The sequence below is a fragment of the Pavona decussata genome, unplaced genomic scaffold (assembly GCF_977016875.1).
Source record: "Pavona decussata unplaced genomic scaffold, jaPavDecu1.1 SCAFFOLD_233, whole genome shotgun sequence".
Taxonomy (NCBI): domain Eukaryota; kingdom Metazoa; phylum Cnidaria; class Anthozoa; order Scleractinia; family Agariciidae; genus Pavona; species Pavona decussata.
The window spans coordinates 1,013,792-1,037,451 of record NW_028145638.1 but is presented as its reverse complement, the minus strand read 5'-3'; the positions used below and the strand labels follow the sequence as shown (position 1 = coordinate 1,037,451).

At 36.6% G+C, this 23,660-nt stretch overlaps 1 protein-coding gene across 4 annotated transcripts; it reads left to right on the top strand.

The window, feature by feature from the left end:
* Positions 1-1,912: 1,912 nt before the first annotated feature.
* On the top strand, positions 1,913-9,528 carry LOC146458263 (uncharacterized). 4 transcript variants are annotated; one of them, XR_014858199.1, is made up of 7 exons: positions 1,927-2,081; positions 2,578-2,715; positions 3,562-3,750; positions 4,076-4,134; positions 4,841-4,929; positions 5,475-5,542; positions 8,554-9,528. XR_014858199.1 is itself a non-coding variant. In XM_085090630.1 (6 exons), the coding sequence occupies exons 1-3, from the start codon at positions 2,526-2,528 to the stop codon at positions 4,123-4,125; spliced, it is 429 nt and encodes a 142-aa protein (XP_084946756.1). In that variant the 5' UTR covers positions 1,913-2,525; the 3' UTR covers positions 4,126-4,138; positions 4,848-4,929; positions 5,475-5,542; positions 8,554-9,528. The 4 variants fall into 4 exon arrangements, 3 of the variants coding, with proteins under 3 accessions (XP_084946756.1, XP_084946757.1, XP_084946755.1); XM_085090630.1 differs by having other exon boundaries at positions 1,913-2,715; positions 4,076-4,138; positions 4,848-4,929; XM_085090629.1 differs by having other exon boundaries at positions 1,919-2,715.
* Positions 9,529-23,660: the final 14,132 nt, after the last annotated feature.

The following is a 23,660-nucleotide window of genomic DNA, read 5'->3' as shown; positions in this document are numbered from 1 at the left end:
ATTGGTTAACCGGGAAGGTCTTTTAAGGCATTAAAAAATGTTTACGAAAGAATGAAATACTTGATTTGGCAATTATAATTAACAGCTTGTGCGCAAGTTGTCCGTTTTTTCAGTAGTATAGATTCTAAAACGGATTCTAATTGAAAATAGTGTGGGCTAATCTCGGAAATGACAGATGGCAGGGGAGGGAGGAGGGGATGGGGAATGATGAATAATGATTTTATTATATATGACAGGAATTATCTTCTTTTTTTTTTTTTTTTTTTTTTTCGATTGTATGCGTTACATAAGTGAGCAAAATGGCAACTCTATCTTTGATTAATGAATGCAAAACAAACCGATTTTCACATGAACTACCGGACGTCGCATGTCAAACATTGAAGAGGGGGACCGGACTTCGCCGCGTCCGGCGTCCGACCTGAAAACAGCCTGAAACAAAACCCATGAGAGCAGTTTGAAACCTCGCCGTTGTACAACGGTGAAGTGAATGCCTCTGTTGTTGTTGTTGTTGTTGTTGTTGTTGTTGTTGTTGTTGTTGTTGTTGTATATAAAAGAGACTGAAATCTCGTCGTTGTACAACGGCGAGGTTTCGATCTGTCATATATAAGTTGTTTAATTTACATATAGTCAAACCTGTATAAAGCGGACAACATACCCTCAGCACAAGTCCCATTTTTTCTTCCCCACATTTACTGTTAAAAGAACCTGTGTTCAACGGACACCTCTATTGAGAGGACGCGGACACCTTAAACTTGACCTTTATGGTCCTTTCTATTACACAGACTTTTAATTAAGAGGATTTTTATAAAGCGATTTATTGCATACATGTAATACCACTCAAAATACAGTTACAAAAGCTTTTTAAATATCCGCCCCTGGTCCCAGTTGCTCGAAGCCCGATTAAGCTAATCCTGGATTAACGAGAATTTTGATTCGAGTTTAATGATTGTAATTACTAAACACGAGCGAGCTGAAAACCTCGGTTAACTTTTAATCGTGGCCAGCGTTAATCCGGCTTTCGAACAAACGGGGCCTGACCGTTACAATACATGTACTTCATCATTAATTACATCCATTTTGAAATCACTGGTGATCCTTGGAATCTGATTGGTCCAAAATGGTGCAATTTATTCCCAAATTGCATCATTTTTTTGCTCTAAATTGCATCCTTTCTTTAGCCCATCAAAATGGAAATGAACTAACACAAATAGAATATTAATATTGACAATGATACTCTGTGATTTCAAAACGGATGTGATTAAGTGGTAATTGAACTTCGTGTCGTACAATTTTGGTCTGAAATCATACTTGTGATTTCAAATCACGCGTATGATTTCAGACCAAATTGCACTCCACTCAGTTCAATTACCAATATTAATAAGACTTAACCTTAACTCTAAACAAGTGATTACTGTATTATAATATTAGAACTTGATTATTTACTAATTTTAACAAGAAATGGTGATTTTTTTGGAATTTTAATATAAACTTCGAACCTGAATTGTTAATATTTAAGTTTATTTCAAAGAGTTGACCTCAAATTGGAAGAGCTACATAGTGTAATTACTGCTGCATTATAAAAATAAAGAGATTGACTATTTTACTAATCTTACAACGACTTTCAGTGTTGCATGCCGGATAGTAGTTTCACCAAGTTTGGTTGTTTCATTGCGTAGTAACCAGGCTGTGACCAGTCAGAGGTCGCCCAGATTTCATGCAAATGTCTCAAATTCTGAGATGGTGTCCTCAAATTTCCGATGAAAGCCTTCTACGTGGTTGCAAGACTGCCTCAAACTTAATAAATTGATTATTTTTATGTGATCTTTCTTGTGCTTCTGAGACTCTTCGCTTTGTTTTATTTTGTGTTTCCTCATAGGATATCTCCGAGATTTTTTGTTGCGTTTCTGTTCACAGCTTTTATGCGATTGATTGGTCACACCCTAGAATTTCATCCTTAACGATAGTGATTTCAGCATGCCATTGCAATCCTGGTGATTGATTGATTTGTTTTGTTTTTGTTTTTCTAGAATGGTTGGAGGATCTACTGCAGATGTCCAACCGATGTGTATATTAGAAATAAGGTTCGTAAGTTACGTCATAGGACCGTTTTTCGTTGTTTTGCAGCGGCCGATTAAAACGTGCACCAACGTAAGTGCACGTGCAACGGAACTGAAAGCACGTGCATTTTGTCAGTTTGAACATTTTTCATTTTCTTGCTGCGAGCGGAGCCTCTCTCGACACTAGTGCTTGCAGGTTGCAATTATAATTAGGTATTTTTCCATAGCAAACTAAGTTTCGTTTCAAGTTTGCAATTTTGTCCTTGTCCTGACGTCCTAAACTACAGTTTTCATTTTTTCTTGTCATTTCCACTCAATCGTTGTATGTTTTTACTTGTCTGTGTTTTCTGCATTTCTCATCATGCAATTAGAATTGCAAATGCAGTTTACTGCTAAAGTTCATCTTTAATTCATCTCTCATCTTCACGCACATGGCGCCGTTCGCAAAGTTAACCTTTCAGTTTCTAAATGCTTGTTTCTGAGCTTTTATGGAGTATTGTCTATACTAATGAACCTCAAGGCGACAGGAAAACGCTGCGGGACTTGACAAAACTCACTGAAGATAAAACGACGCAGAGAGCACTTGAAGGTTTTGACGTTCACCAATGGTGGATTAACGAAGATGAAACTTCAAAGAACGTTCGGCATTTTAAGAGAGGTAAATTATCTACGATTTATTCTCTTTTTATGAGTTAATCTTGGAATGAAAGTCAAGTTTCAAGTATGAAATTAGTTGAATTTTCGTGGTTAGTCATGTGTTTCGCTAAAAGTTGTTTAACTTTGTTTCAATAATTAAAAGCAGATGATGAGTCACGGTTTTGTTTAAGTTTGTAAGAAAGTGATAGCCAGGCGATTTTAGTTTCTTTCTGACAAAATGATTGCTTGTTTGTTTTTGTTTTGTCGTTTAAATAATATGTTAAACTTTTTCCACAATGTTCTAATTGTTCATGATGTAACATTTTTAAAACTGTTCAACATTTGCTAAACACAGGTCGCAACATTAATTAATTGATCAACGTACAACAAAGCTCCGAACCGTTTGTCCCTGGCCTTAGTGTAGGCTTTCCCTCAACGTTTATTGAAATTGAAATTGAATGTTACCATGGATGTTACAAGCCATTATTTGGCAGGCGGGGTATTGAACAGTCTGAACCGATTTCATTTTTAGACTATAAATTTATTAATATTGTTTCATTACCTTTTGGTCAATATTTTGGATTTCCAAGATGGCTGACATTTGTAAATAGTAGGTAGCAATTTATCCCAGTGTCAAAGAACGTGATTGGTTCAAAGAAAGCAATCTTGAAAATTTTATGTCTTCTAAAGTTCGTTGCATTGCTATAATCTTGTGGGGGGGGGGGGGAGGGGGGTTAACAGTGCTAGTGAGAGGGAGGAATCCACCCTACTCCCTTCCCCCTAAGGTCTGAAAAAATCTCATAACAAAAACTCGTTGATAGTCTTCAATCCCATAAATTTATACCTATACTGTGTTCTCGATTAACAGGGTCAGTGATCGTTTACAAGAGGTTCCAGAATTTCAGTGGAGCTGGCAGCATATTACAAGCCCTGTTTTCTCATTGCATCTCACAAGTTGTTTCGTCAGCGCAAATGGTACGTACGCATCAGCAATGTCAAATGGCCCTACATTTGAAGGTGATTCATGCAGGATTAAATTGTGGAGATTTCAAGCAAAGTAAGTGATACTTTACCTTATATTCTCTAAGGCATTAGCAAATTCCGATCAAAATCGAAGCTTTTCTCTTGGTATATTTAGTGATATAACCAATCTCAGATTCCGGCAAAAAATATGTATGGAGTTGCCAAGCGTTAGGATTTTTGTCAAAATATGGTTTTGGGATGTTGCTATCCATTCAGCAGTTTCACGAGCTCTCCCAATACAGCACGGTTATATCCATTAAGACGAGAAAAATAAAATGACTACAGCGGTCACTGTGATTTTTCTATGGCAGCAAAAAGTCCTGTCCAACATATTAATCGCACGTGTTTTTTAATTTTAGGGCAAACAGTGAATGCAACAGAATGGAGTTTAATCAGAACTACAATTTAAAGAGCAAAGGTGAGTATTTTAATTGCTTGGCAAGAGTGACAGAATTACCGGGCCATTTAAAAAGCAATTAATTATTTAATTTGTAACGTGCCAACCAAGCAGGGTAAGATTATCCCTTGTTGGTGCTCGATACCTTGTCTCAACTAAAACTTTTCGTGTACTAAACTATATCTAATAAGGGGGTATTCAACATTTAGTATCATTGCCTGAAAAGACCAGGTATTTATACCAGTACACTGATCTGGGTAAAATAAGAACGTCATTTTACTGGCTGGGCGATGAACTGAATCAACTGAAAGAGGTTACTGTGACAGAATTACCAGGCCATTTAAACAGTAATTCATTATTTAATTTGTTACCTGCCACCAAACAGAGTAAGATTATCGCTTGTTGGTGCTTGATACCTTGTACCATCGGAAGCTGACTGAGCCAACTCTGTTTCAGAGGCATTCCTAGGCGGCACTACTGATTCGTTTGGCGTGCATAACAACTGGGCAATATATCCCAATTAAAGTGAAGATAAAACCTGAACTGGGTGGAGCTGCTATAGGCACCATTAAATTATCTTACCTGACGCACAAATTCCACTGACATTGAAAGCTGGCCGAGTGTAAGAAGCTTTGTTAAGCGACCCAGCTGGTTCTTTTGACGTGCTTACAACTGAGCAGTTTACACCAGTTAACCTCTGCACTATATTAATCAAACCAACGTTCAGTTTTAAGGGCAACACTGAACATGTGAATCGGAGTGAAGTTAAAGTGGAGGTTCAACACAAAGCGAAAGAAGAAGCATCGATCATAGAAGGTGAGTTCCCCTGTCTCTTGTTTATTTAGATTGCTTGTTTTAGGGTATTAGAGATGTTAATTGCCGTTTTGTTTTGTGTATCAAATATAAATGAGAGTCTGCCATCCGCTGGTTTTGCTCAAACGATCGGGTCACTGAGTGGAGACGATTTACACCGATCAAATCGTGAAATCGAATCATCAACATCCGGGTATACTCCGAGCAGCTGACCGCGTACAGAGCCGTTGGAATGGTGAATTTGAAACGGGTTTGTGTTTATGGTCTCACTGCCGAATTCGTGCGTGGGTTTTTCTAGTTTTGGAGGTTGAGAAGGTTTCCAAGGACAGGATCTCGCCTTGTGAACAAATTGATCGGCACATTAAGCACTCATGATCACACACCACGTACTGTTTTTGTATAAAGCATTCCGTTCACTTTCTTTAATGGGTTGGGTTGGCATGCAACTTGTCTGCAGCCCTCCAAAGCCCATCGCGACCCATCTGCTCTCTGCATGCCACTACAATCTTGACTAGTGCCTCACAATGAGAAATTCTTTTCTATGATAGGGATTCAATACAAGGAAAGAGATTGACAGGAAGGGAAAAAGAAGTTAATTGAGACATCACCGACAATGGTGAGTTTTGATAAAACTGTGTTTGTCATAATTTTAATTGAGTTGAGTTGCTGAAGATGTTTTTCGAAGTTCACGGCCCTTGAAAATTCGACACGTAGAAATCTTACAACATTAAGTAAGCTTGCATCGTGATTAGGTATTAAGTTACTCTAAAATAACACGTCACTCTTTTGCCCGGTAAAGGACTTGCACGCTTTCGTCTCGTGACCTATAACAACGATATTTATTTCTCATGCGTATCGATACCTAAGGCCAATGACATCGAATGTTTGATATTGATTTTCTGACGCGTGTTCGTAGCGTTGCACATAACACGGTGTGTCCATACCAGAAAATGTTGCACACAGCATTGATGAAGAATGATGAAGACGTTCCTGTGTTTAAAGAGAACTTTCGCTCTTTCAACAAATTGACGTTCAATTGTTGAAAATATATAGTCTAAATTTCAAAAATTTAGTGAAAAAATGGAGATAGCATTTTACTGTTCTACAAATTGGATTTGAATTTTATTATCGTGTATTTTCGCTTTTAAATTTGCTGCACGCCGCCAATTGGGATTCCATGACATCATACGGTTGCTTCTTGACAACAGCGGCAACCTATGACGTCACAAAACCCAAAATGGCGGCACGCAGGAAATTTGTATACGTAATCACATGCGGCCGAGTAGAATTAAGAATTAATTTTCACGCGTATTTTCAGAGTTTTCCCAAATTTGCGACAAGGGAAATTACGAAAACTTTGAAAATACAAGTGAAAATTAATCCTTAATTCCACAAGGACTCAATGCAATTACGTGTTTCTAATTACATCGATTTTGAAATCACTGGTGATCCTTGGAATCTGATTGGTCCAAAATGATGCAATTTATTCCCAAATTGCATCATTTTTTGCTCTAAATTGCATCCTTTCTTAAGCCCATCAAAATGGAAATGAACTAACACAATAGAATATTAATATTGACAATGATACTCTGTGATTTCAAAATGGATGTAATTGAGTGGTAATTGAACTTCGTGTCGTGCAATTTTGGTCTGAAATCATACTTGTGATTTCAAATCAAATTCGCGCTGCGCGCTCGTTTGATTTTGAAATCACGCGTATGATTTCAGACCAAATTGCACTCCACTCAGTTCAATTACCATTATTAACATGGAGGGCAAAATTCGTAAAACCATCGAGGCACTTCGTAAAACAGTCAGTCCCGGAGTAATAACACTCACCCGTCAGCAAACCAAACAAACAAATTATTTAATTGTCTCGTAGCTTACAAAACAAACAAAACTGACGAGAAAATTGATTGTTATACACATGTAATTCACAGCGACGAAACCAAATGTTAGGCATCAATTAATTGATTCACCTGCTACAAAATCGCACGAACACAGATCGCTAAATATAGCAAACGGTGGATCCAAAGAAGGAACTTGCAGAGTAATTTCTTCCATTGAATTTGACCTGTTCCTTCCTCCCATCAAAAGGACACCGTTATGTTCGGTTATCGTTCGTTGGAAGAAGCCGTAGCGAGGTCAAAGCACTTGGTCGTCATGACTGATTCCAGTTTTTCAAACAAAAAAAATCCGATCCAAGTGTTTAGCGCTTGGCACAAATAATCCTTTGCTTTTTCTTGTAAGACACGAAAATTCACCCTTAGGAATTTCCTTTCTAGCTGCAGCACTTGATTTCCATGTATTTTTGGCACAAACAACCCGGCTTATTAAAAAATTTAAACTCCTAAGAACATGAAAGACCTGAAAGAACTAGTTGTTGTTGGGTACAAAATAAAGAGAATTGGGGTGCTTAGAAAACCAGTAGCGAGTATTTTGGTCTCACGACCAATCAAGAGTGAGTAATTTTGCAGTTGCCGCAAGGAAAGTAATTTTTCTTCATTTTAAAAAGGGATTTTCCATGAAAAAAACTACCTGTTAAAAATTGGTTGCCATGGTAACATCGAAGTCAATGAATACTAACCGACCATATCAAAATTTCTCGAGATAATTTCTAAAAAGGTACTCAAAGTTCATGTTGTTTGACTTAATATGAAAAAAGTAATTCAGGTTCAAAACGCGTATATATATACTCACAGTCAAAACCACCAGCGACCAAATATTCGTAGAGCTCTATATCTTCCCCTAAAGCAGAGATTTCGTCGGAGTTTGTAGATTTTAAAGTTATCCCATTGATGACGTCGTCGATTTTTGCGATAGAAAATGTTTTTGACTAGCAACTTACAGTTCCGTTTACTCTTAGTTTTTAGGTCTAGTTTTGTCAGACCGAAATATTGGGCAAACGTATTCCAGTAATAGCTGCTAGATCTGCCTTGTATCTTGAAAGTTACCTAAATGAATAAAATCAAAGACAGTTTACCAGTAATTCCTAAAACTAACAGAGTGATATAATCTGGGTTTGTCAGACTGAGGACATTTTGTGATTGTACGATGTTCGAAAATGTTTATTTTAAAAGTCGCAATTTGACAATGATGACGTCATTATTTTTGATCGCTTACCATCTTCAATCGTCTCGTGTAATATCGCTCTAAAACTGAGACACGCGGAATAACATTGCCCACAATTTGTAAGATTTCATTTTCTGGTGAGCATAAGAATTCCAAGGCTTCTAGTGATCTCTCTCTTCTTTTCTTGAAGGAGAAAAAGAGAGGTTGGGTTAGATGCTGGGAACAAGGTTATACAAACCATCGGAAACACTCCACATACCCTTTTTGAAATACCCCTGTGCACACCGGAAACTAAACCTGAACAATGACAGATAAAGGAGGAGCTCTTTTGTCCTTGTGTGGACTACCGGGTTTTGTATGTAGTTAAACCAAGTGTTAAATGCATTCAATTACATCCCTGTTGAGCAAAACGTAAAGACACCAGTTATCCTTTAATATTTTCGTTGTGAAATTAAACGATCTCAACCTTAAATGGTTGACCTTGTAAACTGAACCTGTTTAACTAAGGGTGGTAAAAATGTAACTTTCTAATTGCAGATTTTGCTTGATTTTCAGGACGCTTTGTAAATGACAAGTCTTGACAACACAAGCATGGGAACAAGAGCAAGCCAAGCACATTTTTAGTCAAGGTAGAACATAAGTATTAATTATCTTTCAAAAGCCGACTAAGGTTTAACTTTATTTCTTCGGTGAAACGAATTTTCTGTAAACACGAAGACGCACTGCATCAAAGGACCCTGATTATCATTTAATTTTCCGCGTGAACTTTCAACAGATTTTTGTATTCTTTATCGCTTTCAAGAAATTTCACTCTTCGGTAAGCCACATTCCCTAGATTTCGTAACAGAACAGAGAGAAATGTTGTTTTCGACGTTAAGAAACTAAAGTATTAATTTTATAGCTGAGGCATGTTTGGATTAAGGAGGCTCGCAACAGCTTCTCTGGCATTGGGGTGGATCTTGTCAAATTAATATTTCGCATGGAAGACTTGCTTCGATTACAGTAACCGTCATACTTCACCACATTTTCAACCTGTGATCAAATTTTGTAGGTTTTGGTTGGTTTCCAAAGAACAGCTTTTACCATAGCAACGGTGACACAAAGCACTTCATTTTAAACAACGTTGATTATCTCGAAACTTAGTCCGACACTTTACAACGAAACTTTCAGGATTTAAACTACTCAATCTAGACAACTTGTGGGCGAAATTAGAAAAAAATCTGTAGGTGCGCTTTCAAGTAAATAAAGAATCACTAGTTATTGCAGGATTTTTTGTTAGAATTCAAAGACAAATAAATTTTATAACTTCTCATTTCTGTCCAAAGGCCTTTGATCACAGCAAAACATTCTAAAAGTAGCTTGAGCTTCTTAGGTGGCTGCGATGTCAAATTAATTGCGTTTAAAAACGGCAAAAATAAGTCGAAAAACTTGTAATTTGCATCAATCAAAATACAGTATTTCAAAAATGCCCTCTACAGATTTTACTTTTCAATTGTGAGGCGTTAGAATAATAATTTATTTTGGTGTTAGATAAGAAGGTTGAAACTCGGTCAAATTTGATTCGGTCGCTGTTCTCTTTCCCTGAACATGAGTTTTATATTGTTTTTCCTGCTCTATTTCACTGCTAATCTCGTGCAATGAATATTTATGTACACCACGCTTGTGTCAACTCACGGATTTATCAATCACACCTTGTGATATCGACAACAATAATAGCAGTAGTATGAAAAGTCTTCGACTTCTTAGTGAGCTTGGTGGTGTAGTTTGACGGTAATCGAAGCAAGCCCTCCATGTGAAATATTGATTTGAAAAGATCCACCCCAATGCCAGAGAAACTATTGCGAGCCTCCTAAATTTAAAATCATTACAATTGTCTTCAGGTTTGGTCAACTACAAACCTTTGAAATTCTCTAAATCTTCTTGGTTTTGTCGGGTTATAAAAAGAATATTTCTTTTGAACAATGTCTTGATATTTAACAAACTCATACCAAAGCCATCGTAAGCAAAATTCTGCGTGTCAATGTAAACTGGAAGTTTAATTTCAAACTTTAGTGCATAACCGAATTTGATGGAAAACTCGTTAAAAGTTGTACTCACCGGTGATTGTAGTCAGTTATACAACTTTACAAATTTGCATTTTCAGGTTTATTTAGCGGGCCAAAACATTTTCATGTGCAATCTTGGTTAAAACCACGCATTTCAAAATGAAGATTTCAACTAAAGCATTGCCAATATATTTGATTTGCCCGTTGCAACAACAAATAAGCGAAACTATGGTTTTAATGGAAAGTTCTTGTTTATAGTGCGTCTTCGTGTTTACTTTGCGTTTGCGAAGTTTAGAAAACTGAAAGTTTTTCTATGAATCAATTGCAAGACAGTTTTGACAGATTTAATTTGTCTAGAAATAGAACTTTTCAGCAAAATTTAAGATGCCGCAATCGTTCATGTTCTAATGGAATTTTATTGACTAACGCATTTTCAAAATTAATAAATTTTGGTGTAACTTAATATTTTTTGCCTATTCGTTTGTTTTTATGGCAATCTCTGTTCAATTTTGTCAAATTTTCCCGCCAAAAAACTTAGAAAAAATACGGGCGCTAAAAATACGCATGCGCCGTTTTTTTTATTTTTTCCACGTTGTTAACATCTGTTTGAAAATTTTGAATTTTCCCGCCAAAAGACTTAGAAAAAATACGGGCGCCCAAAATACGCATGCGCCGTTTTTTAAAAAATTTTTTCATACCCAATTTTTATATCGTTGTATTCTGTAAGTAAGCTTAATAATAACAATATAATTACTGAAGAACTTAATTTCAATAATAAAAGTCACACTCAAGCCAGCAGTTGTTTCAATTTCAATGTGTCCTTTATTTTTTTTTGTCTTCTTATACAATGAATATTTTAGTTAATTAATTAAAAAGTGTGTAGGAAATTTTTTCGTATATATATACTAAGTCTTTTGGCGGGAAAATTTGAAAAAATTTGCACAGCGTTTCCCCTGGCAGCAAATTTTCCCAAAAAATTAACGGGGTACTCTTTGAACGTTTCTCGCTCACAAAAAAATTCAAAGAGTGACCCTACAAATTTTGCCCGCCAGATAAACATAAACCATCTCGAAAAAGAAACTTCAAGCTATTGTCAATTTTTGTTCAATTTCTGGGCAATCTAAAAAGCGAACGTTTGAAATTTTCAAAGAAACGTTCGTTTTAGCGAAGTTTCATTTCCGAGATGGTTTATGTTTAAGCAATCTAAAGTCACCTTCACAAGGCTAAATAAAGTTTGCAAACTAGTGTTCTCAAATACAAGCTGGCGTGAATAAACATTGCATACACAAAATTATGGCTTTCAAAGATACCGAGAAACTGTTTCTTTTTTCTTTTCGTTTCTTTTTGCAATGTTTAACACGCCAAATTCTATTTGACAACACGAGATTGGAAACCTTAGTTTGCCAAGTGAAGGTGACTTTAGAAATATTGAAGCGACATGGCAATTCGAGACAAAATTTTGCAACAGAAGAAGAAACGTTTTTGGATTGCCGCGAAAACTGATTGTTTCAGGAAATTTTAATTTAGTTAAAATTGACTTGACACTTGAATGTCTTTTCCTTTTTACTGTTGCAAAATTGTCTAACTTGCAATGTCACTTCTTGTGACCTTGTTCAACCGGCAGAGTTCTAAACTCCACGGCTATATACAGTGTTACACAGGACAAGACATTTGTAGAGAAAGCATATAGAAAATGATATGTAAAACCTACACCCAAATTTGAAAGCTATTCTGGTTTGCAAGTATTTAGACAATTCGTCCTAAGTGATCTTCGAAATTTTCCCCTCTATTTTTCTTTTAATTGCTCTCCGAGATTTTACTGTTGTTATCGATAAAGACAATTTTCACTGGTAATAGCTTAATTCAGTCCTCTTGTTTCAACTGTTTTTGGTCAAAATATTAAAAAGGTACTGTTCTTTGTAAAACAATCTGTACTTCTGGTTTTTTAATTTTACTGATCGAGATAACGGATACCTTGCTTGTAAGTTTGGTAAATCTTACGTTTTTGCCATTTCTTTTCAACTATCGATCAAAGAATTCTATCCTCTTTTTACATCTCCTCAATTTCAGCAAATTTTATTCCAATTTCAACACCGCTGCTCCTTAGCGATTCTTTTAATTCGTCGCAATTTCTGTTTGTCTATGTCCTTTCGTTCTTTTCCAAATGTTATTGAAAATTAAAAGTTTGAGCTTTCACTCATTCCCCTTGTCCAGTGCAACACTATATATAGTTAAACAAGGTCTTGATATAAATATCCCGTAAATTACTAAAACTAATGTCTGGTTGAGATAATGTAAACAATTCAAACCTCTAAGCAAAAACTAGATTGAGACAGAGCCAACGCCTAAACGCAAAAAAAACTTTTTGCATAAATTTCTTATCTGTAAGTGAGAATGATGTTTATTTATTTATATAATTTTTTAGAAGTTTGTTTTCTCGATTTTCGATGTAATGGAACCACCAAAATTACTAAATTCTGCTTTTTTCGAACTGATCAAGAAGTTCCTTACATGCTCGCGGCAGAAAGGTTCACTTTTTTTTTTGTTAAGTTTTCATTTCCACTGCATATTATTTCTCATTTTGTTTCTCATTTCAAAGTGCGAATTCCAGAAGAGAAGATATTTTAATAACTTTATACACACTCCTTACTGTATCAACCGAGTGATTCCAACGAACAACTTGTTTAGGAATTCACAATAACCGTTTTACTTAATGAAAAAAAAAATCTTTCTTCCAAACCAGAAATAGCTGAAATAAACTAAATTTGAGAATTTTGAAAAACATTTCTGAAGTAGGACCCCGCTTTCCTTCAAACAATATTTTGATATTTTAATATTTGAAAATGTTCATGAATAGAAGTAGTAAATATTCAAATGAACGGAAGTGATTAAAAATTGACATGTGGTTATTATTCAAAAACAAGTTTTGACTGCCCCAGAGGAATTTATGCCGAGAAATAAAGCGATTGCTGTCAACAAACCAAACAACCTAGTCAGCCAATAAGTTTGTTTATTCAAACTTTTGAAACAAATTGAAGATTTCGTGTACATGAAAACTGCAAAAAAAAGTTTCAAATCTTCTATTGCAGTTGGCCGGCCTTTTGAAAATTATTTTAAAATACATGATTCGAGGAAATAAATACAATTATAATTAATGCATAATCTTTTATTCCACGAATGTTTAAGTCAAATTGGTTCCAAACTTAATTTTGTCTTTAGCCTTCCTTTGCATCAAGACTATTTTCAAAGAATTGAATGACTAGATTTTCCCTAACTGAGTTTCAATTGGCTGAATATTTTTCGAGAAAATATAGCGCTTTTGATCCAATAGTCTTTTGCGGTCTTTTTAAATGTTTCAGTTCTTCCCTAATTCAAATATGCCGAAGGTGTTTGAAAGCGTTTTAATTTGTAAACATTACTTCAACCAGACACTAGTTTACTATCTGCTGTAATATGTCAAGAGAACATAAGGGATTAAAGAAGCTTTTAATTTGCCCCCCTTCCTCAGAACGTTTTGTTTAGAATCGAAATAAATGATTTGGTTAAATCGCTTCAATTAGTACAATGTTCGTGTGCATTATTTTTTCTGTGACAATTCGGTAATGGAGCTTGGCCTTTTCTCTAGAATAAAGAGATTCCCTTTGGAGCCTTACGTTCCCTTGACAACTACAAAAACTTACAAGATGCAACTGCCAGCTACCATGTCTAATAGTCTTTTATGATTGATAGCTAATATGAGATTCAAGATTAGAAAATATCCAAAACAGAAGAAATATTTTCAAAATCTCCGAGTCAAAACCCATAAGGAAAGGTTTTGGGTACACCCTTGATTAACCCCAATCTAGGTAGGTAATCCACGTTTTAAAACTTGAGTGATGTAGGCTAATATAACAAGCCAAATTGAGAACAGGTTTGAAAACCCTGGGTAGCCCACCCCACCCCCACTGCACCCACTCCTCCCCCCCCCCCCCTTCATGGTCAGGGTATCCCAAATTACACAAAACGTTTATAACACGAGATATCCAAATAGTCTGGAGATGCCGGGAGACATTTTTCATCGTAGTGGAATTTAGTAATCAAAGTTTTGTTGTTGTTGTTGTTGTTTGAATGGGAGAAAAAGCTTTTGGATTTTGATATCAAGGCTAGGCAAATAGATACTTGTAACAATCACAAGTTGTTTGTATCATTTTAAAAATTTTACCACTTCTTGTCGTTTTTGTAGCTCTTAATCCTCTTTGATGAATTTTGAGTCGCAATCTTCGCATTTTGAACAACTATCCTTCATATAACCCTCCAAATTTAGACCCACTGATTTAAGAGAGGAGGGGTGCCGCCCACCACCCAACCCCCACCCTGTGATTAATCTCTGCGTTTTAAATTCGGTTTATTAAAATTGGGCTTTCTTCAGTTTTGAAAACTTTTGTTCTGTTTCGTCAGATATAACAGTAATATTTTTGTTTTTGTAACTATGGCGTCTGGCAGTTTAACCTTGTAATATAACTATCTGATAAACAACCCAACTTTGGGTGATCGATGTCTTATATAACTTTCGTTGTCGACTAGAAAACCAGCCAAGATAAAATTAGATGAAAAGATTCATCGATGTTTCAAGTTCTATCAAATGCAGAAATTAAAATTTCATGTAGAATTGTAAATTCAGCTGATCAAACCAAAACATTATCTGAATCTGGAAGATCGATCAAAGTTGACGTTAAGTGTTCTCAATAAAAAAAAGCATCTCGTAATGGACGATTGGTATATTTAGACAAAAGCAAGAAACGCAACCCTCATTTTCAATGGTTTAACAACAACAATAAAAGAATCGTTTAACTTTGCGAGCTGAAGTGTTTTGGCTCAAATTTGCTTCAGGGGCCTGGAACCTCCCCGATCGCGATCAATTGAAACAAATTTCATAAATCTTTGTCACATATGATCATCGTCCATCAGATGTATTTTTTTTTTTAGCTTAAAAAAACAATCAATTTTCTTAGCTTATCTTTAATCCCGTTCCCTGCAGTCCATTCCTTGCTCAGTGAGTTTTTGTGTCTTCTTGTGCATTGTCCCTTCCTCTGGTGACTTCACCTTTAAGAGAAAAATAAAAAAGACTCGTGAGCTATTTTGCAGAAAATATAACATGTGCCTATCTATGCTAAGGTATAAAGGAGTTCTTTCCTTTCTAGCTGTCATGATTATTTAATTAGTTTGCCGCCAGAGGTAAATTTAAAACATAAATTTGACAACTAAAATTTTCATTGAATCTTTAAATTAGCTCACACATATATGTGTGAGATAAATTTTCAAGCTTTCAGAATGTCAGAAAAACTAAAATACGAAATATGTTGATCGCAACAAAGGCCGTGAAAGGAACCAAGGTGCCACGTCAAAGCACGTGCTCAGTATTTCGAACAAGTTGATCCAAAATCGCTTAAGCATTGAACGGCCTACAAAACCAACTTCCTCGCGGTCATTTCCTTTCTTTCCTTCTCTTTCTCAGGATAGAATTTTGTGTGATAGCAACCGAAATTGAACGTTTGCGAATTCTAATATTGTTGTACTTATATAGACACATTGAACTGAATCTCCTCAAGCAAAATAATTCCAGGTCCTGCTCGCTTACTAAGAGTTCGACAGTTTGAGGGCTGAAGTCCCATGAAAATATGTACTCACCATTTGTTTGTTGGAAACGAAGGCCTTTCCAATTGTTCCTTCCATTTCGGTACATTTTCAAGGACGGAGTTCGTCCTCACGCGTCTTCACTCGTCGGTAAGTTCGTTGGTTTGAAGCGAAATTCTCGACAATGTAATTAATATGCATTAGTTGCTGGAACCAATCAACAACTGGGAAAAACGGAACCAGCGCGACCGTTGACAAGAATGCATGCCTTAATTGATATGCTTTTGAATTAATTTTATTACCTTAGTCATTTCTTTTTCTTCGCACGGACAAAAAACCCCCCTTATGAACAGTGTCGTACAAAAGCGGAGAAAGATTCAGGGGCTTCTAGTTCTCCCAAAGCAAAACAACAACGGACAACTTTTATTTTTCGGTAGCATGTTTTATAGACCTTTTTCCTAAATGGCGGCCGATAAACTATTCTTTTGTTTTCATGAAAATTAGCCCCACTAGCCTCGTCAGCATGTGTAAAATTCATAAGAATTTTTACTCTGAAATGAGGTTAGTAGGGCCAATTAACATATATTGAAAAGAATAATAAATCGGCCGCCATTTATGAAAAGGGTCTATTATACAGCTGAACTGGTCCGTGCTGAAAAGGAGCACTCTGATTGGCTCCCCGACCGGTCCGAATATTCCTATACGGACCGTTAAGATTGAACGCTTAAAACGTTTGTTTCAAAAAGCAAAGCAAAAATGTTTTAACCTTTTGAATTAGAAACTGTTCAAACCGTCATGTCGCAGTTTTTTTCTTTGTTGCACTTTTTCTCGCACTGCTTGAACATAAACCAGTTTTACGCGGACAAGAAAGCAACAAGTGGGAAAGGGTATATATAATATAAACCTTTTTGAACTAGCTTGTTCAATCCGTATTGGAAAAATATTGGTCTTCCTTTTTCTGCACGTTTAACTTGAAAAAAAGAAAAGGAACTCACCAATACGGAGCTCACGCTAGTTCAATAAAATAATTATATAAATAACGTGCAAGGTGCCTTAAAACCAATCAGTTTAGCCTTAATCATAACCATAACAATTTCCTTGAATTTGATTGGTTCACCAACTGCTTTTTTTGCACCAATAAGCCTGCAAAGCTTTAATAATGGGACAGAACAATCGGACAGTTGACTATAATGGGATAGTGTGATAGAACAGTTCTACGAGTCATTCACCTTAAAACCTCTGCACCAAATCAACCAATGACATTTATGATTACACTTTCTGTTTACGACTACAGTTTCTGTAATAACATAATGCAGTCGATCGACCGAGTGACAAAAACCCCACATCCCAATAATTCGTTTATGTGCGCATTAACAAGTTAAAAAGGGCAAAGCTCAATATCGTTAACAACGGGAGGTCAGTTTGACTACCGCCTATTGCGCATGCGCGCATTCACGGGTTTAAAAGGGCAGCTTGACTACCGCCATTTTTGAATTTCTTTTATACCTGGATTCTCCACACCAAATGCTATGAGAGAGTTTCTAGAAAGAAGTCTTAAAACGCGTCAAACAGGACTGCACTGCGCCTCCTTTCTTTTGTGTACCGACTGTACTGCGTTTAGTTACAGCCTGACCGACTTTTCTGAGAAGATGTGGCTGACGTTGAAGTTCTTTTTTCTAATTTTAACTTGTGAATATTAATTAGCTTGGAATGGAATATGCTAATAAATTATTATTATTATTATTATTTGACTATAAAAAATTGCGATAAAACATTTCGTAAAAACATTATAAAAAGGTTAAAAAACACGACGTTTCGATGTACATTACATCATTATCAAGTGAAATTAAAAATGCAAGATTGCGGCTATAAATACAAAAATGGACAATAGATATTAATTAAAATAGTAGCATTGAAGAATGCTACCGGTTAAACAAAAAGTTTCGCACGTATAGAGTCCGTTTGAGTGTTCAAGCAAGGCTTAAGTTTCTTGATGTACAGCATTTCAAATACCAAACAATCAAATTTGCTCTGACACTTTCTCAAGATGTTAAAATGGCCCTGATTCAATAGGTGTTTGCTCCCGTGAGCTTCAAGAAAATGTTTGCCAATTGCCGAGTTCTTGTGCTCAGCAACGCGTTGAAAAAGGTGTCTGGCTGTATAGCCGACATAATCTGCATCGCACAGATCACATGAGAAATAGTAAACAACGCATTGCTGATTCACAATCGACGGCTTAACTTCCCTAGGCTTAAGATCATGTTCTAATTTCCTACTAACAAAAACTGGCTGCAATATGGGGCCAATCTTATTACTTAGGTCGTTAAATTGCCTGCGAACCGCATTGGCAGCTACTTGATCCTTAAAAGGAAGGATAATTCTGATCTTACGACCGCCTTCAGGCTTCTCTTCCGCTGCCTGTTCCGATACATTACGAAGAAAATTACTAATGATGGAATCTATGAGAGCCCTAGGATAATCTAGGCGACTGAAAATTGAGCGCAATTTGTTACATTCTAAATTGAAAGCTTCTGTTGTGGAACATAGAGCGTACGCGCGATGTAACATTGTTTTCACTAAAGACACCTTGTATCGTTTGTCGGTATGGCTATGGTAATGCAAGAGTAAGCCTCAGTGTGGCTTTATGGGTCTTCGGAAGGCCATACAAGTGTGACAATCTGGAACTCTTCGGAGAAAGCGAGTTAGCGATCTCTTCAGGTAGAATTTGACGTAAGGCTGTGCGCAACTCTTTTTCTTTCTGTAAGAGCGGGTGGAAATGTTGAGCTGGACGTCCACGCCTCTTTGGTCGCTTTTCATCAACATGTACGAACTTAGAAGTGTTATCGATTGAAGCAGCGCTTAGAAGACGGATGTATTCGGTTTTGTCCATTACCACTACGCCAGAACCTTTATCAGGCTTGGTGATTATGATGTTGTCACGTTTCTTCAAGCGATTAAGAGCATTCAAAAGAGCCTTTGGTGGTTTGGGGCTTGTACGATGGATATAGTTCAAGGCGATTGAGCGTAGAGTTGAGCTTGCCAGTTCCTTCTCAGAATCATCCAACAACGGCTCTATTTTCCAATATGCTTTCTCAAAGCTCGCATGTATGTCGATGGGCGAGACCTTTTGTGGTACTGAAAACTTCAGACCTCTGCAGATAAGAAGCTTCTCGAAGAACGTAAGGCGATAAGAAGATAGGTTGTTTATATGCTCATTGACATCAAGCTTCTTTGATATTACCATAGCCATACCGACAAACGATACAAGGTGTCTTTAGTGAAAACAATGTTACATCGCGCGTACGCTCTATGTTCCACAACAGAAGCTTTCAATTTAGAATGTAACAAATTGCGCTCAATTTTCAGTCGCCTAGATTATCCTAGGGCTCTCATAGATTCCATCATTAGTAATTTTCTTCGTAATGTATCGGAACAGGCAGCGGAAGAGAAGCCTGAAGGCGGTCGTAAGATCAGAATTATCCTTCCTTTTAAGGATCAAGTAGCTGCCAATGCGGTTCGCAGGCAATTTAACGACCTAAGTAATAAGATTGGCCCCATATTGCAGCCAGTTTTTGTTAGTAGGAAATTAGAACATGATCTTAAGCCTAGGGAAGTTAAGCCGTCGATTGTGAATCAGCAATGCGTTGTTTACTATTTCTCATGTGATCTGTGCGATGCAGATTATGTCGGCTATACAGCCAGACACCTTTTTCAACGCGTTGCTGAGCACAAGAACTCGGCAATTGGCAAACATTTTCTTGAAGCTCACGGGAGCAAACACCTATTGAATCAGGGCCATTTTAACATCTTGAGAAAGTGTCAGAGCAAATTTGATTGTTTGGTATTTGAAATGCTGTACATCAAGAAACTTAAGCCTTGCTTGAACACTCAAACGGACTCTATACGTGCGAAACTTTTTGTTTAACCGGTAGCATTCTTCAATGCTACTATTTTAATTAATATCTATTGTCCATTTTTGTATTTATAGCCGCAATCTTGCATTTTTAATTTCACTTGATAATGATGTAATGTACATCGAAACGTCGTGTTTTTTAACCTTTTTATAATGTTTTTACGAAATGTTTTATCGCAATTTTTTATAGTCAAATGTTTTTCTAAGTCTTTGCTTCTTCGTATTATTATTATTATCTCTTTATTAAGACATTCCAAGCAAATTGCTATTTACAAGTCAAAAGTAGAAAAAAGAACTATTAAAACCCATTTACAATTCATTTCGATTAAAAAAGAGGCTACTTTCAAGAACAATTATTTTTAAAGAAAAAAAAAACCAAATGTGATAAAGTTACAATGCTATTATTATTCTGACTAAACATTATTTGGAAGTAAAAATAAGGTCCTTAAGGAAAAAACAACTCTTATTAAAAATATATGCGGGTAATATTCGATCATTGAAAAAAAACAGCAACAACTAACATTACGGAAATTAATAATTATATTATTATTAAAAGCTAATTTTTTACTTTTATTATTATTTTTGACAATAATCTCTTTATTAACATATTCGAAGCAAATTGCTATTTACAAGTAAAAAGTAGAAAAAAGAAGTATAAAACCTATTTACAATTCATTTCGATTAAAAAAAGAGATTACTTTCAAGCACAATTTTTTAAGAGAAAAAAAACCAAATGTCATTATTATCATTATTATTATTATTATTAACTTGTAAATATCAATTTTGCTTGGAATATTATAATAAAGAAAGATACTATTTTTTTATTTATTATTATAATTATTATTATTATTATTATGTTTATTATTATGTTTATTATTATGTTTATTATTATTATTATTATTATTATTATTATTATTATTATTATTATTATTATTATTACGTAGTGTTGAGGTTAGAAAAAAATAGTAAACCTGAGGCGGGTTCTTCCGCAATTAACGCTAATCCCCGAGCGAACGTTCGACGCCGAACCCTTCAAATCTTACATTTAAGGTAAAAATACGTTTATTTTGATGTTAAATGAGAATATTTATCGCAATCTAGTACGATAATACGAGGATTTTCGTCATTCCCATACATTTCCTTTATAAAGTCAAAATACAAACGGTCACACAGTTTGTGTGGGCTCCCTGTGGTGATCCGGGTGTGAACTATCGGGCGTTACATGTCAAACAAGCGGACGTCGCGTCCGGCGTCCGGCCTGAAACGAAACCCATGAGACGTAGTTTGCAATAAGCAAGAGAGCTGATATGATGATGTTTCCCCAATAATTCCCTGCTACCTCTGCTAGCAGGGAAGCCCGAAAGTTGCGTTTATCCGGCATTCTGTTCTTCGATTCCCTTACAATTTTCTATCAGTAGGTTAAGAAATTTTCGGTGATCAGACAAACATATATTATGCGATTGTTTCAATATATAGAAAGAGTAAAAATTCGCCAACTTCGCAATATGGGCCTCATATGCAGAGGCCTCCGCGGCGCCTTTGTCGCTTAACCTCTGAATCCGGTACTTTACATCGCAGAGACCCGAATCAGTTCCAGAAGCATTTGAATTTCCCGCTTTTGATTTTTGCGAAATAATCTAGTATGCGGTGAATCGGCCGGTAGCCTTAACGATATTAAGCAAATTTCGTCTGCAACATTGTAATACTGACCGTCCAAAATGCGATTACTTCTGGTGGTCTGGACATAAATGTTTATTCTCACATACTTTTGAAATGAAGATGAAAATAAGATCAGCTGACAACAGGGAATTTTTATTGTACAACTAGGATTTTTGTAGTAAAAAATTTGAGTTGTAGATTTGAATTATAAAAAATTATATCGATGTCCTATATGGGCCACTGCACTCGGCCAATAAGTACATTCCATGCCGGATTTTCATCATTGCTTGAATGGTAGAATGGTGTAATTGTGCGTGGAATGCGTAGGTTGGTAAGTTCATAGCCTGTGACGTAATAGCGATCCTCGGCGGAGTTGGCTGAAAACAAATCTTCTCTCAGTCAGTTACTAAACATATTCAGACTCAGCCAATCAGATGAATCGCTTCCGCTACAAAAATACAATATTAAAACGGTACGCTCTAGTGTGCTTTCAGTATATCTTTGGTGACTGCAAAGGCCGGACAAAAGTCAATAGAGCGGTTTGTTTCTGAACTGGTCAGTGTGGAAAACAGTTGGAGGTTCATCAGCAGCTGATGAACAAAAATGTTTCCCTCAGACGTTTGGCGAGCTGCGGTGTTTGGTGCCGTGACAAGTGCAATCATTACATTACTGTTTGTTAAGCTTTGGGATAATCAACAAGCAGCGGAGAGGGAGAAAAGAGCCGAGGGAAAAATTTCTGAGGAGCACGACGAGCCATTTTGATGAAATTGAGATGGCATATATACATGTATTATTTTCTCCGCTTACTCCAGACTTCTTTAAAGTCCGTTTTCAGTGATTTCACTCAAGCGGTACGAGGCTTTGAAATCAGTTCCAAGTTTTCGTTCAACTTCCACGCAGGCTTACACATGTGTGGATCACTAACCCAGGTGACGAAGTCTTTGTTTGCTTTAATACTGGCTAGTCAGCGTGGGCTTCATCATACAGTCGAACCTCCATGCGCGACCACCTCTCGTAAGCGACCACCTCCCACAAGCAATCAAAGACTGATCAACTATTCAAAACACCAAGTTTTTCCCGGTCAAAGCCCTATGGTTGGAACCTCTTGTAAACGACCACCTTTCGTAAGCGACCGCGACCACTTGTTGAGGTGTCGCATTATAATTTCTCATAGTTTGTAACCTCTTGTAAGCGACCACTTGACACATGGTCTAATCTCCATGCTCGCTGTATGTACTATGCTGCTCAGAGTGACAACCTAGCATTGACTGCTCGTATTATAACTAGGAATTCTCTTCTAACAAGGAGATGTGTCAGACCTGTTCTCGGAAGAGACCGCCTCTGGTTCGACTCTGGTAAACGACCACTAAATCTCGCCATTTGGGTGGTCGCTCACAGGAAGTTTGACTGTAGTTTGGGACGAAGTGGGCGTAGACCAAAGCATCTGAAGAGTTTGGGAGGGCCGACAGTCACAGCTTACATGTTAGTACTTAAGTCGAAGACTAAAACTAAAACATTTGAAGTTATACATAGCGATTTTTATTTCTCCCTTCTCTGCAGTTTTATGCAAGTAAGCACCAACAATCTTAATTTTGCTGTTTTCGTGTTTTACTATATAGATTCAAGAGGTAAACAGCAGCTCAAGCGAGAATTAGCAAAGATGTCTTATTTGGCTTATAGTGTATACCTTTGATTAAAATGTTGACTTGTAAGCAGCCGATTTACCTCAAACCGTTGTAATAATTGTTTGCTTTATGATGAACGCGGAAATGAGTTATAAAAATATCACTACGAACATTAACGCTTTAGTAGAAGATAGAGAATCGTACAAATAATCCAGATGATCACTATATACCTTTAAATAAAGCCACGCAAATTTGCAATAATATTTGACTGGATGATAGACACAACAAACTGTAAATAAACAATTATTCGCCGCGATCGCACCGCCAAATACGAAATGATATGTTAATGGACCGAGACATGTAGTTTTAAGTTGCTTCAAGTTGTTAGAGAAGTAAAACAGATTATAACAAACGAGAAGTCAGGGTGGTAATTTTACCTTCTCAGTGGCCCGTGTAACAAGCGTTGACTGTGGTGTTGGAAGCGTTTTTGGGTTTGTGGTGCAAAAGCTGATCGCAAAAAATGGAGATAAGGAAGTCGGAGAGAGGACATCACTAGTCTAGCTAGATAAACAGACCTGCCACCCGTGGCCCAAGTTAGACTGGCCAGTTCCTTGTTTTTCGGTCTCGTCCAAATTTCTGCACGGTCAAACAGCGAAACACGCACAAAAAAAAGCCCACGAAAGCGCTTGCTACGCATGCTAAAGTTGGACATATACATAGCTTTGGTGTGACTGAACATGTTGATATCGTCGTTACACCGCAACACAATCCCTGTCTTGGGTATAATGTTCATACCCGCTAGTATCG

What these genes read in the sequence shown, in the direction of transcription:
- LOC146458263 (XM_085090630.1), top strand. Translation starts at nt 2,526, where the DNA reads ATGCTTGTTTCTGAGCTTTTATGGAGTATTGTCTATACTAATGAACCT. An exon ending in CGTTCGGCATTTTAAGAGAG is followed by an intron (nt 2,716 to 3,561) that starts GTAAATTATCTA and finishes CTCGATTAACAG; the next exon opens with GGTCAGTGATCGTTTACAAG. An exon ending in TTGTGGAGATTTCAAGCAAA is followed by an intron (nt 3,751 to 4,075) that starts GTAAGTGATACT and finishes TTTTAATTTTAG; the next exon opens with GGCAAACAGTGAATGCAACA.